Source organism: Perna viridis, chromosome 1 (assembly GCF_037379345.1).
Source record: "Perna viridis isolate PV_CMFRI_1.1 ecotype Kerala chromosome 1, ASM3737934v1, whole genome shotgun sequence".
Classification (NCBI taxonomy): Eukaryota; Metazoa; Mollusca; class Bivalvia; order Mytilida; family Mytilidae; genus Perna; species Perna viridis.
Window position 1 is genome coordinate 60,215,758 of NC_142445.1, and position 19,950 is coordinate 60,235,707.

At 33.6% G+C, this 19,950-nt stretch overlaps 1 protein-coding gene and 1 long non-coding RNA gene across 2 annotated transcripts in view; both read left to right on the plus strand.

The window, feature by feature from the left end:
* The first annotated feature begins 1,121 nt into the window (after nt 1–1,121).
* LOC148629652 (uncharacterized) overlaps nt 1,122–19,950 on the plus strand; it is a 46,931-nt gene continuing 28,102 nt past the window's right edge. Inside the window, exon 1 of the long non-coding RNA XR_015917074.1 lies at nt 1,122–1,891. This is a non-coding gene — a long non-coding RNA (uncharacterized LOC148629652). The remainder of the gene's footprint in view (nt 1,892–19,950) is intronic.
* On the plus strand, nt 12,059–13,402 carry LOC148629653 (uncharacterized). Its single transcript, XM_088554990.1, has one exon. It carries the CDS (start codon nt 12,343–12,345, stop codon nt 13,231–13,233), a length of 891 nt encoding a protein of 296 aa, XP_088411116.1. The 5' UTR covers nt 12,059–12,342; the 3' UTR covers nt 13,234–13,402.

A 19,950-nucleotide genomic window follows, 5' to 3' on the forward strand; every position in this document is an offset into this window, starting at 1 on the left:
AGATGAAAGGAAAGTTGACAATACGGAATGAAAAGTCGTCGTATTTGTCGTATAGTTTGGAAAGAAGTTTTCCTTTACCATCGAATTCTAAGTGTAAGTCAAGATATGAGGCTGACGTCACAGTGTCTGTAGTATCCTTTATCTCAAGTTCTTTGGGTAGATGCGATATATCAACTCCTCCCGAAACTAGAATTGTTTAACGATAATACGTCATCTATATAGCGGAAACTGAAAAAAGATCTAGCTAACGAAGTTCTTTCTTTTGGATTAGATCAGCTATTAAGGCAGCATCAAAAGAATGAAGGAATTGGCCAGCAAGTAGAGGAACACTATTTGTTCCCATAGGAATGCCGACCGTTTGTTGAAAAACCGTTAAACCCCAACAATCAATTAATCAATCCCATGATATGATTGCGTACTTTTTCGTAATCGTGATGACCCGAATGTTTTCAATTACCCGGAATCAGATTAAACAATTGGCAATGGCTATATATAGATATCGGGATCCTGATGATATATCTCACTCTACATGTTGACGTAAAGCTTAACAGAGTGGGAAAACGCTCTCGGACCCACGTGGGGTGTAAGAGTAGGCCTGAGCGTCAACAGAGGAACACGTTAACCTTACGTGAAGAACATGCAGATAATTGTAGTCTTGATACTGAATCCTGAAACATTAATACATAAATGTTATATGGAACAGTTTATTGTATGAGAGCGAGCCAAAATACCAATGAAAACTCAATTGAGTTCCAACAGTAAGACTATGATCTGAGAGAAATGTCCACAATGCAACAATACAAGCTGCCAATTAAACAAATATGTAAGTTAAGGTTCTGCTAAAGTACCAAGTACTGAAATGTCGATATTTTACTATTGTATGCCATAATAACATCATATCAAATACCCAAATGTTCCTCTCATTGAGCATAAGCTTTTAGAAACTGAATAGCGGAACCTTTACAGAGGATGGGAGTCTTGTTATCAGACAATCCCGTATAATTATCGCTACCTAACTGAAAAATAACACAATTAAGTTAAACAAACCGTATAAGCTGCACTTTTCTTTATCTCATTCAAATTATAACAACATATAACGTCTGGTATAAATAAATAACTGATATCAGAACTGACATAACTTTTATAACAAATATATATTTATGATATTAAAAGGGGCCGAGATTGCAGTTTAGATATCGAATTTTAGAGCGGAAAAGAAAGGAGAGAAATATTTTACTGTTTTATTGTTGCGTTGATTGACTGATACGAACTGAGCAAGTGAACCGCTAACGAATTGAAGAAAAGAAAGAAGATTCACTCGTCAATCACCTGTCAGATGAAAAATATTGAACGAGCTTAAAACGACAATGCAACGAGTAAAGCGCATTCAGAAAGATATTGTAACGAACATTTTCAAGAATATGGAACAAACACTAACGTACTGTATACGTATTGCTAATGATTAGTACGTATTGATAACGATTAGTACGCATTGCTAACTATTAGTAAGTATTGCTAATGATTAATACGTATTGGTAACGACTAGTGCGCATTGAACACGAGTAGTCAGTAGTTAATAAATGGAATGAATGAATGCACAACTTACATAATGGTTGTTTGGAAATGCAATGAACATAACAAATAGTATATATTTTGATGACGCATTATACACGAAGGAGGGAAGATCAAAACGTTATTCTCGTAAGAAGATGTAAATATGGCAAAGAAGATCACAAGAACTTCCGTGCATTTCATGACTGATTATCTATTTATACGTATTCAGAATAGTCAAACTTGTTTGCTGTCGTTTAATTTGGTCGGTTTTATTAGATACCGATAAATATAAAGGCTTGCCTGATAAAACAGAGTTCTACTTCATGTGGATTGCCAGGTAGGGCCTCATTGTAGAATTTTTTATTTTCTAGTTGAATAGCTTGAGTCTTTGCATTATAAACATTTCTCTTTTTTCTTAGTCTTGCTTTTAGAAAGCGAAAGGTTGAGTTTTCGCCGATACCTAGCTCCCATACAATAATAACATGGTTTCAACTATTCCATATAAGACATTCACATAATTACATTAAATTAATGTGTGAAATTCCGTATCAAGATTTTAATTATTTAACGGCTTAAAAGGTTCATGTTGTGTCAACTAAACTTAATAGTAGTTTGTAACTCTTGTTATCATCAGGATCTTTTATATCTTAACTTTCAAGTATTTTATAATATATTTGGAAAGAAATCCGAAGGATACAGACTTAATTGTTTTAAGTTGATAAGGATCGTTATTATCCTGACAATCTAGTTCCAGTAACACCAAACCGCTAAGTTTCATTGGTAACACATGATTGTTTTTTTTTATTTTGTTTGCCAGACTTACTTATTAATTTTAGTAATGTAGAAGATCTGTTAGTAAGCTTAGTTGCATTCGATAATTCAAGTATAAAAGACTCAATACACAACAGCATGCGATACTACAAGTAAGATAAGAATCTTTAAAAAGGAGCGACTTCATCTTACAGTGAAACAATAAATGAAAAAATCCCACTTACAAAGTTCTAAAACGATTAACAATGAATAAAAACGTAAGCAAAATGAATGTTAGGTATTTTGATATCAAAATAGATACTGAAAAGTAATCCGCAAAATTGGAAACTAATGCTTAACGTGCTGAAAGCGTTCAATAACGAGTACCTAACAAACGCTACGAATAGAAATCCCTTTGATAACATTCAAAACGATCAACGAATGTGTTTTGGAACACAAGGAATAGGAATCGCTAGATAATGTTCTAAAGGATCAACGAATGTGTTGTGAATATTCTTGCAAAAAAGTTTTAACATTAGAAACAAATTGAAATGTTCTCAAAAGAAGAATAATTAACAAAAAAAGAACGCAAAACGAATGATAGACGATGTCCGAACGAACTTGTGCGTTCCACAAACATTCCCTGAGCGTTTAACAAGATGGCAGTTCGTTCCCAGTTCGGTGGCTTATTCGTCATGTCGTATAAGCCACTTTAAGTGGCTTTGATTGTGAAATTGAAAAACAATGTAAAATTATATTTTCGGTTAAAAACTTGCACCAGGACGTTTAAAGAATGGAAACAAATCCAAGAAAAAAAATAACCATGGTGTGAATGTTAAACTCAAAATGATAGCCATTACATAACAAACGGAGGAAATTATTTAACATAAAACCGATAAAATCGTACTGCTAATGTACATTCAGATTACGTACGGTAAGTTTCCAAAACGTCTTATTTCATGAAAGTGTAAATATATTAGTAAATAAATCGTTAATTATCTCAAATAATTTTACGACTTTCTTACAGTCAAACGTCACCGAGTAAAGTTCAATATTGTTCATTCATGATGAGATTTACACAAGATGTACTGCATAGCTATACCTCGTTAAGAAGGAGAAACTTGATGTAAAAACTATAGATGACATTTACTTAAATTGATTCGTTGTTATTTATCAGTTTCCGCAAACAAGTTTTTCGCCTTCTTAATCGCTAACAGTCCATTGCCTTTAATGTTAAATGCGACAAGTTTTACACAGCATTCCATACAAATCGGATTCCTTGTGTAATTAAGAATCAATAAATCCAGTGCCTCGAGCGGATATAACTGAAATTCAATTATTTAATATATTTGATGACTCATTATGCATGACGTCACGGCTGGGCATTGACGTCAAACATAATGTTGTTTGCTGCCGCTCGGTAAATGTCAATTTCTTCGGTGAAATGTCAAACACGATGAAAGAGAATTAAGAAGTCCCTGATTAGCGTTGTTTCTCTTGAAGTCCTGAAGGCCGTCAACTGCTGCACTAATTAATAGGGAAATATGTTACAATGTTCTTTCTCTTGAGTATTGATCGGAATTCACTGGCGATCAATGACGTCTTGTATCAGAATGGTTTGGTCCATTTCATTGAGTACTTTGTAGAGTTGATGATTGAAAGTAGTACATCTGTTAAATAGTACTTCTGAAGAGAACCGAACAAACACATTAAAAGCAATGTGTTGACTACAGTTAGTTGTCGATGGTGTACAGTTGATTGAAGCAATTTAATTTGATAATCTTAGATTTCTTAGACAAGTGCTAGAATATAAATTAAAAAGGAATTATTATAGATTAAAACATAACGAAGAATAAAGTTAATTTCGTGCTTACAATGATAGATACCAGAGTAGATACGCTTTATAGATATGACCAAGAGGCACCATGTAGGTCGAATGAGTTTTGTATCAAACATATACATGTATGGCAATTCGACGTTTAATCAATAAAATAATAATGCGAAGCTTAAATTATCTTTAAAAAATCTAATTGTACGGATTTTTGCTTTTAAGTGATGCTTGTTTGAATGATATCTACTGCACTGCCTGGGAGTGTATTAACTTCCATGCAGGTTATCTATTCCTTTGGAAGGTTTGTATATGTACTTGAAAACTAGTTTAACTGGCAATCATAACATTCAATATCAATTGTGCCATTCAGTATAATTTTTTTTGTTTCATCCCTGTTAGTTCAATCGTAGTCATATACACTTTTCAACTATCATGCCTGTTCAGAAAAAATTGGGTAAGTTTTTCTATAGTTATAATTCACGACGTTCCGATGATAAATTTGTTTGTTTGATATCATGTCGATGAACATGAAGTGGATAATAAAATGAACATGAAATGATGATGAAATGAAAAATGGGACGGGACACAAGGACAATGGGGTCGAGAAATTTTGATTGCCACTGGAAATAGGGAGAGGTGGGTAGGGTCGGGAGCCCTATGGTTCCTACTCCGAGAGAATACCACAGTAGGGTTTGTTAACGTGCGAGTAACGTGGCATCTTTCCCAACACAGTGCACCATTATGGTTTGCGGTCAGGTTTTCCGTAGTATAGCCTGACAACCCCAGCATGTGACACGCCAGGGGTACCCCATTCCACCACATGGGGCACACCACCCAGTTGCTCTGTGGGCAAAGCGCCCTAGCCCCCAGCTAGGGTTCTGAGCACCATTTAGTCGCCTTTTACGACAAGCTTAGCGCTGCTGCAGGCCTATTCTTTTGACACCCGGACCTGCACAGGTCTCCGATGATAAAGAGAATAAAGTAAATGTTTGGCAAAGTTGGATCCAGGCCTTAAGTATATCGCTGTCAGCGCACGCCCTTGTTCCTCAATTTCTATATCTGCCCTTGTTTGGTGAGACTGCTTAGGATATAAAGAATGAGTTCAGTTGGGTTAACATGTTACAACTGTATATATCATCAAGCAAAGCACGTCTATAAGTGAGATATGGAACATGTAACTAATTATTCAAGCATTTTTACTTTCTCAGGTACTTGTAAAATTTTACGTGAAAGCATTATACGTTAAAACAAGTTTCAGAATTCTCATCTGTCTTGGAACCTCTCATAGAGTATATCATGTATATTCAAGATTTTCGTCCTTATCATCTTCAAGGTGGACATATCAAGTCACCTATCTTACAAGTAAAGATCTAAGTTGCTCATGAAGTCATTAGATGTCTTTAAAAATGGGGAAAATCGGATAATCATGATCCATGTAGGTGTAGAACTAGTTTCCATAAACTTTAAGAATCCAAAAGGTCATTGGCCATTCGATGATCAATTAGTAAAATAATTAATGTCCATTGAAAAAGTAAATGGCATTAAATGTTACACGTCAAGGCATCAGTTGTATTGATCGAAAATAGCATACTTATCTAAATGTACGTTAAAGGTATATTTTTTTAAATATACGATAAGTGCTTACAGTGCATATATATGTATATATATATTATAGAAACACTGTATATGACATATGTGTCTTGAATTTCTCAATAAATACATGTGATTGACAAATAAAAAAAATCACGATTATCCTATTTCATATATATAGACAACGTTGTCATAAAAGTAATTTGTCAAGTGACACTAGTATCTTGCGACCTAGCGTCATGCATTAACACGACTCAAATATTGATTAAAACTTATTTTGTGATGTAAAGAAAACATTTCATAATACATTGCTCTTGTAATTATCAATGCGTTTTGAACCTGTGTGACCCGACCATCTGTCTTTAAATACAAACGAAATATTCAGTCTGTATTTTTTATCTGAAAATAATATAGTTGTTAAATCAGTTAAAGAAATAACATACAGAAACGCAGAATTAGCTTGATTCGGTATAATTAATTGTTTCTTTAATTCTTAGTTATTACAATATTCAGCCAAATTGTGTTTAGCATATAGTACTAAGTCGTCTACTTTGTAGTATTTTGTTTTCTTTGGATTCCAGACGGTACAAACTGATTTCTACAGAAAATGCAGTACTTTTATGATCAATGTAGTTAATTTTCTATTTGTAAACCAATGTTTCTCTGTGTATATCTTTTGTTTTGAGATTACTGACATCTCTACGATTATGTCAGACAAACGAGCTGCATTGTGTAAGTTTTGGTTCGTTAACGGTAATCTTTGTTAAGGTTGTGTCATCCTGGTTTGCCCACTTTTATCCAGATGTATCCATGAAAACTGATTTGTTCAACGTGTCATAGTTTTCCTTTCCTCTTTCGTCTACCCCTGACTTGACTTTTTATGAGCAACTCGGCTAGTGTTTCTAGAAAAGCAGAGGACGCTTACCTATCGGTGCACCTGGTCCATGCTCCCAGTTTTTTAGTCGAGTTCGAGTTGCTCATTTGCTTTTGTTACTTTATATGTATGATTTTAGTTACTTTATGTTCTTTGTTGTGTATGTCTGTTTTCCATGTTTGGTCTTTGTCCCTGGATTACATTCTGTTGATTACCGCTATAACCTTGGTTCCCGTGATTACTCTTTAATTACAGGTATAATCAAACATAGGGGTTATGTTGTCTTAACAAAGTTTGTTTCTGAAATGTACCTGTATTTTACCTGCAAATAATTCTATAGTTTGTTATTGAATTAAGTGAAATATGCACATTTTAACAATAAATCTTTCACAAACTCTAAACATTATGCTTAATTTTAACAACAAAATTTGTAAAACTTATTCAATTTTGACGAAATACTTTACAAATTTGCTAAAATATGTATGCTATTAGAGAAATATTTTTAATATGTAACAAAATATGCTCAATTTCGAATAAAACTTATACAATTTTGACAAAAATCCTTACACATTCGCTAAAATATGTATAATTTTAGTTAAATATTTGTAACATATTTAACAATATATGCTTAATTTTAAATAAAATTTGTAAAATTTTGCCGAAATACCCTATGGTTTTGGTGCAATATCTTTAACGTGTTTAATAAAATATGTTCAATTTCAAATTAAACTGATACATTTTTTTTTAACTTTCTTTATTGTTAAACTGCGTAATTATTATCTATTTCATATTTTTTAAGTGAATTAATTAACAATCTGAAAAATAAAATTGTTCAGTATCCAAGCTTATTAGTGACATAATATCAACAGTATTCTGCATCAAAGCTAGTTTTGAGTGAAGAACAGACGCAATGGCAGAGTTTACTGGCGATGTAGTATTCCAGCCTGTCCAATAACAGAAAATACACAAAGGGTCACCCAGTCAAATTTGCTCCACCACACAATCACCCAGCCAACAAAACAAAGATACAGGTGATAAAAGTGATGCACACCATGAAACAACGAGCCAAGGCTGAGGTCTTATGGAACTACTACAAGACCGAGGGACCCGCACCACCAACCACCTGGACGGCTGGCACAAAAGATTATGAAGAAAGTTCAGCATGCCCACCCAAACGCCTACCAAAAAGACACCTGACTTGAGCTACTCAAATACATGTACCAGCAAGAACTCATCAAAGTGGTAAACTACGCCGACGCAGCATCCCATCTACTTCTCTCGGACTAAAAGACCGATTTCTGATTGACATAGTAAATAATGTATTTTTGTAATATGAATCAACAGTGCTTATTTAAATATATTTTGTGATGAAAGATGTATAATTTGTTAATTCATCTTTTTGTGTTATGTATAGTGCTTCATATGTTTTGTTTTCAACATTATATGTCTTAAATTGTGTTTAAATTAGACAAAATAATTTATGTGCTATGATTGTCCAATATAATAGTAAATAACTTTTCAATATGGTTATATTTATTGCTCAAACCAATTGTAATTTATTTCAGTGAAGTATTAATAAAGTATATAAAGATATATTATTCATCTTTTTTACATTTATATATTGAAAAGAAACTACACAGTGAAAACAAAATCTTCTATATACACAGAAACACACAAATATGACACCTCTATATTTGGAACAAACTATACGATCTTATGGTAAGTTAACCCTTTGTCTTTTCTGTTTATTTAACAAGTGTGGACACAAACTGTCATTCCCCGAGGGGCAAGTATGGACGCAGACTGGTATTGCCCGAAGAGCAAATTTGTACATATATACGATTTGTCTTGAACCTACGTTTGCATTGTCTAGAAAACTTCTCCATTTATTGATATCAATAATTGAATTATGCACATGTTGATAAATATCCATTAAGATTTGTTACTAAACATCTAAAATGGGGAACATATTCCACTATGGATTGCATTAAGACAAGCCATATACATATTACAATGCTTCTTCATTGAAGATGTACTTGCATGGATGTCTTGAACTTGCTATGTTATGTTAAGAATTTCACTTTATACCGGTTAGCTTGATACAATTCTGGACTCCCAGTTTTTTATATTATATTAACAGAAACCTACAGTGTGGTATCTGTCAGTTACATGGATGGCTTTTATTTTAAAATGGTAAGGACCATAAACTGAAAAAGAGCATTTCTTTAGTGGTTAGTAAAATCATATCAAAATTTCATAACAATTGATCAACTATAACTATAGTTATTGTACCAAACCCAAGTGAATATGGACGACGACACGGACGCCGCCGATGGTGACGCCGCTGTCAGCACCATACCAATATGGTGACATTATTATATTAAATATATATATATATATATTTAGGCTAATTCGGGGTTTGGGAATGCTCCATTTTCAATTCCCTAAAAAGCCTGTCAATTACTCTTTCTTAGGACCAACTTGGTAGTCGATTTGCTAATAATTTACTTCTATAAGGTCTTTGTTTTTAAATTAGTCCTTGTTAAACAATTCTATAGCAAAAGAGAAGTAAACTGCATAATGGAAAAAAATTCTCACTTACAGACATGTACTCAACAGATAACATTCGAAATTCTTATGAAATAAATTACAATACCGGTATATGAAGGACTTTAAGACTAAATCCATCGATACTGGCTCACAGTTAACACTTTAAAATCAATATTCCAACTAAATCTTGTATCAAACAATTTTAATCAACATCTAAATAGTTATATACATTTGTAGCCTGAAAAATGTTTCCTTGGACAAAAACTGTATACTATAGTACTTGTTTTGCAGCTGTATAAAATATATCCAGAGGCAGTGCCAGTATCGTTTGGTTTCAGAACCAACGTATGTACATTCAGCATTTCAAAACACTGTCATTGACTTTTCTTTAGAATCTCTATTTCATTAAATCCTGTAAATCTTCACAATTTAATAAAACTTAGTTATTTTTACGTGTGTAGTATTAATGTCTTGATACTTAACAAAACCTTCATCCTTTTAACAGAAATGCGATTCATCCACATTTGTCTATCTGCAAATATAAGAAAAGAAAAAGAGTAGACATTTATTTTTAATACTTTACAAAAATGACATCACTATGGCTATAAACATTTTTAAAGAACATAGCATGTGCAATGTATTCTATCTTGCATGCACATATGTGTACAATATCATAATAAAATGAGCTCAAACCACCGCCACCAAAACAAAAAATATCTCAAGCGCCGAATCCAAAGATTTGGCCGTGGGCTAAGTCTAAAATTATTACAATGTAGTTGTTTAGTCTTTGCATATCTAGTTTTCATTGTATTCTGAATTCGGTGTCACTATAATGACTTATTTCATTTCAAAAGGTTTAAATAAAAATAAATTCCTACCTACCGACCCTACAAAATTTCAGAATGGTGATCGGAAACATAACTTCATTTTTGTCGGCCTTGGGGATTTCTCATCAATTGACTGGCATGCACCAATAAGTTGACTTACCTATCTGTCCTACATGCACTTGAAACTGTTGATTTTATCCCAAAAAGTATTTTGCTGGGTTAAAGATTCAGCAAATACTGTAGGCTGCACAATATATGCGTGCAGATCACAAATTGGATCGCTAGGTCAAGGATCGACATCAAATCTTAAATGAATTGAATGAATGAACGTGGTCACATGACTACTATAATTTCCCGAAAACACCATATTTGGTGTGTTCCCATTTCGCCTTAGCTGTGAATTTCAGGTAAAAAAAGTAAAAAAAGTACTGAGGCGAAATGGGAATTTACAATAAATCCATTATAAAAACACAGTTATTAATTGATGGCATGTTTTGATAACTAATTAAAGATAATTAAGAAAACATTTAATTTGTCTTTACTTTTTTGTATATTTTAATGTGATTTTATATATTTTTTGCATATTTTTCTGCATAAAACATAAAAAATAAAATATTTCTATGTAGAAAGTATTTTTATTTCCAGTGAAATAAATATAATTATGATTAAATAGTCATTTTTTCTTCAAAATATTAAGATTTTATTTGATTTATTTATGTTCTTATTTAATTAAATGTAGAATTCAGAATTATATTTTAGATTTATTGTAAATTTTCTAAGTTTACCATAATACATTTAATCATATTTAATTAAATAAAAAATAAATTTCACAAAAAGCCTAAAATAATATAATTAGAATATTTATTAAGGACAATATTAATCATCAATTATCTAAATTAAAATTCTGATTTCAAAGCTTCTGTGATAATTATGAAATAAGCACAATTTCTAAAGACCTGAATCACCTTGTAAGCTTGCTTAAAGCTTTGACACTGTTCTCATTAGAATCATATAAATTATAATTAATTGAGAACAGTTCAGAATGCCAACATTTGGTATAAATACCCAACACCTACCAACCAAAACATCAGTTAAGCAAATAGCAATGGCTGGAGTGCTACTACACGTTGACTTTATAGAGACCAGTAGAGGAGGCAGACATCTACTATGGAATGGTTACACATATAGGCAGAACAATAAGGGAGACACATGGATATCATGGAAATGTATCCAAGCAACTTGCAGAGCTACTATGTGTACTCGAGATGACGTCCCTAGCAAGATGGGTCAACCACACAATCACCTACCAAACCAGGCAGCAATTGAAGGTATGATAAATCCAGATACAAATATAGTAAACTTTTGTAACGATGAAAAATGAAGGATAAAGAATAAAGGGCTATTGAGTAAATGTACATGAGTATGGAGTAAATGAACACGAGAATGGAGTTTATGTACATGAGTATGGAGTAATTGTATATGAGATATATATGCTGTTATCTTATCTTTTAATTCATCATGTAAAATTGAAAAAAATCAATCATATTCATATTTTTTTTTTATTTTACATAATTCAATACGAAACATTTTTTTTTTATTTTGCTCACAGGAAGACGAATATTCAGCTCTATACGATCCAGCCCCGTGCAGGTCCGGGTGTTAAAAGAATAGGCCTGCAGCAGCGCGCTAAGCTTGTCGTAAAAGGCGACTAAATAGTGCTCAGAAACCTAGCCAGGGGCTAGGCGCTCTGCCCACAGAGGAACTGGGATGTGTGCCCCAGGTGGTGGAATGGGGTACCCCTTGTGTGTTACATGCTGGGGTTGTCAGGCTATAATACGGAAAACCTGACCGCAAATCCTCGCACGTTAAAGAACCCTGCTGTGGTATTCGATAGGAGTAGGAATCTTTGCGCTCCACCACAGGAGGCTAAATTACCCGACCTTACCCATCCCCCTTTTTCCAGTGGCAATCAAAATTTGTCGACCCTATTATCCTTGTGTCCCACCCTTTTTTCATTTCATGTTCATTTAATCATCCATTTCATGTTCATCGTCTGAATATAGCTGAAATACTGCTACTCGGACGTTAAACCCCAACAAACAAACAAACTATACGATCCAGGGCCAAAGAAGAACTCACACCGCTACCATCAATTTATGACGAGGAGATAACCAAACTCAGAGACGCACCATGGGATGCCCAGACCAGAGCTATTGCTGCAAACCTACCAACTTTTCATTCATCGCTTTACAGATCTCGACAGATGACACTACCACCAAACCCAACTACAAGGGCTAACATCAAATTAGAGGGCAAGTTTCGACAAACTACCAGTGGAGAGCCCTTCCTAGAAGCAGAAGACGGAGATGTCAACAAGATACTTATCTTCTCCACTGCAGACAACATTACTCATCTCAGCAATGCAGACAGAATCTTGTGATGGGACATTTTACACAGCACCACCGATGTTTGACAGCATATTCACCATTCATGCCTTCGTCGGAACAGCGATGTTTCCACTGGTTTACTCACTACTACCCAAGAGGGACACAGCCACCTACATCAGACTCTTCACACTACTGAAGGAGGTATGCCAGCGCCACAACTTGAACTTCTCTCCAACTGCAGTCAGCCTAGACTTTGAATGTGCATCACGCAACGCAACAACAGAGACTTTCCCAGCAGCAGAACTCAAGGGTTGTTTGTTCCACTACTCAAAAGCCATATGGGAGAAAATTCAATATTGTGGTCTACAGAGAGACTACAAAGACATACCAGATGTTAACAGACTAGTCCGTCGTGCAGCAGCTCTCCTACTATTACCACTCGACAAGGTTGAAGACTACTGGTTACATGCACTAGAGAATGCACCAAACCGAGATGACTGCACCAAACTCACCGACTACGTTACAGAGACATGGATTGAAGGCAGATTCCCACTACCAACCTGGAACCACTACCAAACTGACGGGCCTAGAACCAACAACCACTTAGAGGGATGGCACAACAAACTTAAGAAGAGAGTGACGACACCACACCCGAGCATCTACAAGATCATCGACACCTTCAAGGAGGAGCAGGCAGCGAACGAGGTCAAGATCGAGCAGTACGCAGCAGGTGGCAAAAGAAGATTACCAGAGAAGAAGTACCGTGACACAGAAGACCGTCTACACCGCTTGAAGAACCAACTTACGACCGTCGAGAAGAACTTTGTTGAGTATGGTGACGCAGCATCTTACATCTTGAAGCTTGATTAGATAACAGTTTAGTGAAAATTTATTGCTATGAACTTTATGAGTTTTGTGATCATATTGTGATATTGTTTTATTCAGATGAACATTTCATGCTTATTAATGCACTATAAAATAGTAAACACTATTGTGCTATTTAACAAACTAATATTGTGCTAATTTTAGTAATGAACTATTGTGCTTTCTTTTGTAACTGTTTGTGAAAATATTCCATTTTGCTTATTTATTTAGCTTATTGTTTTCCAATGACAAGTTTTGATGTAATTTTGTTTGTGTTCAATTATGATTATGAATGAGTATGAGAATGATGTATGATGAATTGATTTTGTTATGCTATCTATTACATTAATTACATGCCAATAAAGCATAGAAATTGTTACTTTAGTTATTTTGTGCCTATATGAAGTTGAATAAGATATGGTGATATAAATAAAATCTTGAACACTTAAAAAACATATAAACATTACACAAAAATATACAATTACAATTGTATTAAACAACAAATTAACAAATTAAATCTATGTTTATATAGTCGTATAAACACTAATTACTCTTGATTAGATGTTGGTATATATATGTTGGTATGTTGGCGATATGGGAACAAGCCCCATATTTTAGTGGTTTATATCCACAAATACAGTCGAATTATCAACTCAATTATCCCTGCTAGAAGAAATGAAGGGTGTAACGGATATACGGAAAGTGCTATCATTTTCAACTTTATTGTTGTAGTGTTAGTTAACTAACTGATAATTGGTGTAATAAAATGTGGTCAAAACCGGGATTAAACCGCCGGATCCAGGTCTTAAGCATATCGCGGTCAATGCACCCCCTGTTTCCCAATTTCTATATCTGCCCTTTTGTGACACTGCTTAGGATATAAATATTGATTGTTGGGGTTTAAGGCCCGAGAAGCAATATTTCAGCTATATTCATGCGTTAGGATATAAAGAGTGAGTTCAGTTGGATTAACATTTCTTCATGTTGGGGTTTAAGGCCCGAGCAGCAATATTTCAGCTATATCCAGGCGATAGGATATAAAGAATGAGTTCAGTTGGATTAACATTTCTTCATGTTACAACTGTATATAACATCAAGCAAAGCACGTCTAAAAATGAGATATAGAACATGTACCTAATTATTCGAGCATTTTATACTTTCTCAGGTACTTGTAAAATTTTACGTGAAAGCATCATGCGTTAAAAGAAGTTTCAGAATTCTTATCTGTTTTGGAATCTCTCATAGAGTATATCATGTATATTCAAGATTTTAATCCTTATCATCTTCAAGGTGGACATATCAAGTCACCTATCTTATATGTGAAACCTGCAGCGTTTATAGTAACAATTACTTCAGGTCCTTGCGTTCTAGTTCGGCCACATTGTTAGATTTGTTTAATTTCAATAGAGAGTACCGCGACTGCAGCTTAAAGTAGTGGATTCATTTTTATGTAAGTAACAGAAAAGGTTCTGTTTAATATTCAAGGATCGGTTAAATTTCAAGACCAATGACCCTTCAAACAAAAATGGCGTTTAATAGTGCTAATGTTTAAGATTTGTGTGCATCTTTTATTATTGTTATTTATTTGTTTTTAAACTTTTTAAATCGATTTTTGATAACGACAATGATAGGAATTAGAAGGAAAATGTATACCCGTCAAGAAAATGGACCTTTAAGGTACTATATTTATGTGATTGTATAAGTAAAGATCTAAGTTGCTCATGAAGTCATAAGATGTCTTTAAAAATGGGGAAATCGGATAATCATGATTCATGTAGGTGTAGAACTAGTTTCCATAAACTTTAAGAATCCAAAATGTCATTGGCCATTCGATGATCAATTAGTAAAATAATTAATGTCCATTGAAAAAGTAAATGGCATTAACCGTTACACGTCAAGGCATCAGTTGTATTGATCGAAAATGGCATACTTAGCTCAATGTACGTTAAAGGTATATTAATATACGATAAGATGCTTACAGTGCATATATATATATAATTTTTTTTGTAGATACACTCAATAAATACATGTTTGTGATTAACAAAAAAAAAACATGATTATCCGATTTCACATGTATATGTACAATTGGTGCCATCCTCCTTGGGGTATGGAGGAACGGAATTCCAACGTTGTAGGAGTACGAGTCAAACGTCCAATGATTATGTATACAAATGTTAAGAAACGCGCTATAACTGTAAAATTTTCAAACATTAGCAAGTTATAATTAGATATCTGAATCAACTGAATTTCGCAAGCTTGTTGGTACACTGGCAAACAGTTACCTTTATGCGCAAGTACACCGAAATATTGCTTATAATTTATTGATATATGGAAGTAAGTAGCGAAGAAATTCAGCACATTGGGCAACTGCTTGTGATGTAAGTACCGGTGTATGTGGGCAAATTAAATTACACAAGCGACAACTACAAAAGTAATTAAGTAGTTCTACGGGTACGAATCATGCAAAATGTGATTCATGGTTGGAAAGCCTTCATATTTTCATTTTTCATATTTTTTTTTAAATGTTACAGCTAACAGAATTTTACTTGTGGTTTTTCATACAACTTGCGCTCTTAGGAGATAAAAAATATATAGAATGTACGGTAGAAATCAAAATTAAGGGAGATAACTCTGTAAATGACACTAGAATACAATAGAAACTATTGGATTTTCAATGTGGATTATCTCCTAAGAGCAGATAGATTGAAATGAATAATTATACATTTCATTATATGACATATAAAGCAACTTAACAACAAAAATAAAAATGTGTAGCCTTTTTTGGGGTGTATCTCATATTACAGAATTTGCATGATTCTTACAAAGACTGCTATTTAAGGCAATGTTTTCTGTATGAATCTACATAATACTGCCTACAAGGTGACAATTAACAACGCAACCGTCGTGCTTAGACGTTTTACGCAAGATGTTGCGTACACCAGCGTAACGTTAAAATAACGTTAAATTGAAGCGTTTAAGGTCGTTTGCTATACCCAAATTATTTACATTTGTAGTTACTATTGTAAAATTCTCTGTACAAGGAATCAAACTGATGAATTGTAGATGATTTAACATAATGGTTTCTAAAATGTTTTACCCAGTAATTTGCTCACTAGTGGACATATATAAGTTTGAAATGTTACTTTTAAAAGAAAGCGTACACTATCAAAAGTGTAAAGTGGAATTTCCGAATTCATGCCAATTTTCGCGGAAATTTGAACAATATTTTTGCGAAGTAATGAAAATGAAGCGACCGTTGTACATGTGACAACGGTTAACTTGATGTTATGCTTGTTTGTACCTATATATTATTTCATATTCAAATAAATTTTTTTGTTTTTTATCTATTATATTTATTAACATTAAAGTTTCTTGATATCACTTTGTACAAAAATTCAATTATTGAAGCAATTCCATGGTGAATATGTAACAGTGACACTCATTTTCAAAGAAAACTATTATTTGTAGCACGGAACGCAACATCGTGCGAAAAGTCTGACAAATGTAATTCTCATCTTTCTTCGTAAAAAAATGTTTTCTTACGACAGCCACATGCATACGTCGCATATGTCGAATAATGAAAAGGAGTGCCTGTTGATTGAAATGGCAAGAAAATCATGTTATTTATAGGGTTGCTGATATGGCCGAGTACTACAGACAGAAATAAATCATAATCAGAACTACTCGGCCATTTCCACTGCACTTAAAAATAACCTCGGACGCAGAAAGGAGAATTTCTTCCTGAAAAATTGTTTTTAGTAATAGTGAGGAGCTAGGAAGAAAAGGTAATGGTGTAAATTCCAACCAGTAAAACTATGATTTTAGAATCGGATCGGTTAAATTACGGACAGATTATTCCACCTAGTGCCCCGAGGGTTTTCTTTTATGCGACTAGAAAGTCTGGAGAGTTCCAATTGTTGACCATGTTCCCGCGTTGTAGCGCGCAATCTTATAGTTTATGTCCATGATACTAGTCCATAGTTTCCAACATAAATAATGAAAACGCTTCGACCGTGTTTTGCGGAGAGTCGGTACTTATTTTAATAGCTGCCCAATTCATATAGAATCATTCATCAAGCATGACAAAATGAGACAGTAGTCTGCTCTAATCCAGGGAGGCATAACAATATGCCCGCAATACTTTACATGGACAAGACTTCGACAGAATTATCAAGAAGCTTATGATCAATTAAGATAAAATGACGGTTGCAAGAAACACAGTCAAAAAGAAAAGAAAACTTTTAGATGATATATTTGGAATGAAAAAGCACGCTTGGAACCATAATTCGACATACAGTTCTTTTAATAAAATATTTTTTTAGCGTAAACTAGTTTCAATAAGACATTTTTACGATTTTAGCCTACTTTCTAATGAATAGATCACATTTCTGATATAGCCTATACTGAATGTTCCTTCAAGTTGTTAGACTGACAGGTTTCTTCGCAGATCAAATGTCGTGAATATGATCGAATTTAATCAGGTAGCTTTGGATAAACGTCCATTTGTGAAAATAACCTGACGCAATTCAAAGTGTGTATTAAAAAAAAATTACTCGATATTAAAACTTCATTTTTAATCTATAAGTGTTTATTTAGTTTTCCCGGTTTATAAATAGGAAATTGATGAAACAATGTTATGAGTGAGGACACCAGATATATATGTATATATATATTCAATAAAATACAACTGGTTCTAAGACCAGTAGGTGATAAATACTAAAAATATAATAAGCTTCCTATTTTAGTACCCTATATTAAAATTGCCTACTATATTTGTTTCTTAATACAACAAATCGCAGTGTGAACCTTCAACGTGACTCTTTACTGATATCCATCTTTTATATTTATGGAAACAATATAGCAATCTACCCGAATAATGTGATGTGGTTCATCAATAAATAACTATAATATGTTACTTCCGTGAAATATTTATCAATTATGGACTTTTAACAAAGTCAATACGTTACATGTATATATGGGCCTGTTCTGATTATATTGACCGTGGACGAAGTATTGACTGAGTGAAAGTCCTTAATTTATATATTACATATAATTAAAGAAATAATATTTTCTTTTTTTTCTGCTTCGTTTGCGGAGCTTCGCCGTGATTGGCTGAGAGTAACTACGAAACGGAACGGTTTATATCCAGATCTAAATTTCGAAGTTTAGGCTAGAAACCACTAATTCCACTTCCCATAGGCTTCTATGCTAATTTCACAATATTCAAAGGCTTCTTTGGACTTTACCTTAACTTTAACCTGCAGAGGACTATATATCAGCATGATTCTACATACGTCAGCTCACAATCCTTAGAATGGCATGTAGCAGTGCAGTACTGGTCACCGGAAGTGAAGGGTCTATAAATAGCATTGAAAATTCCAGTATTTTCACAAGATAGGGTATATTTAGAAATCATTATGGAGATTTAGCTTCACATCACAAGAAGCAAAATGCACATATAAAATGTACAGAAATGTTTTTCCTTTCAGAAACTGTTTAATTTTTTTAATATAAAATGAAACCTTTTTTCACAGCACTATGAGGAATAGAGGGTAATTTCTTCGTAGGACTATTTTTGCGTATGTTCCAAATGCTCATTGGTTGAATTGGTGGTCTGTAACCTAAAGTGTCAACATACATATAAATAGATACATAGCATCAATATATTTAAAAATAGAAACAATGCTTCATGTACGTGGAATATCCTTTGCATCACATGATCATAATAACCAATGAACAAAGAAGACTGTTACACCATATGTAATATAATATATTAAGTATTAGGACATATACAGTAGAGTATATAAAACACGTAAAAGTCTAGAATGAAGACTAACCAGGTTTTAGATTTACCTAAACGATAAGGAAATCATAATTGCACATAAAAAATCATATGAACAATATACGTCTCAGAATGTGATGTCCCACTCTATTCACTACACTACTCCATCGGATCAAATTGATACTGGAAGAAGATAACGTAAGCATAGAAGGGTCTGAAAATTTCCCAACGATGTCAACTGAAAAATTTGCGAATCAAATTTTAGGTCGTCTCCGCCATGGGACCCGAACTCGTACCGGTGTGACAACTATGACAACCAAGTATGCACCAAGTCCAGCGCCCTAATATATACTCGGTCAGCTAGGCTATTATACAGTGTTCTAGCTAGGATTTGAAAATAGAGGGGTGCAGGGAAGAGGGCACTTTAACGCGTAGCATGTTTTTTTTCAATAAAAAAGGGACATTGATTTTGTGTTTTTGTGTTAAGTCAGTAATTTGTATTCTTATTGCTTACCTGCCAAGTTTTGAAAATGAAGGGCGTATCATAATTAGCAAACTGAGTAAATTTGACTGCATGATTAATATTTGCATGGGACCTTTATTGTATTGAAAGACCTTTCTCAGGTGACTAAGTGCTTTTAGTATTTTAACACATGTATATAGAGGAGACTATGCTGGAAATGTATTTCTGTAGCCTTCCGATCCCCTATGAAGGAATTACTATATCAATTTTGATTGGATTAAGTATTGTGTGATCAAGATTAGTCATAGCCCTTACACTTGGGTGTATCAAGACATAAAGGTGATAAGGGCAAGTGATTCTTTACATTTATGACTTATTGTGAGGTGAAATGTTGCATGAAATGTTACAAATATTCAATATTGCTCCAATTAAATACCAAAATCTTATGTAAATAAAAGAAATATTTTTTTCTGTAACT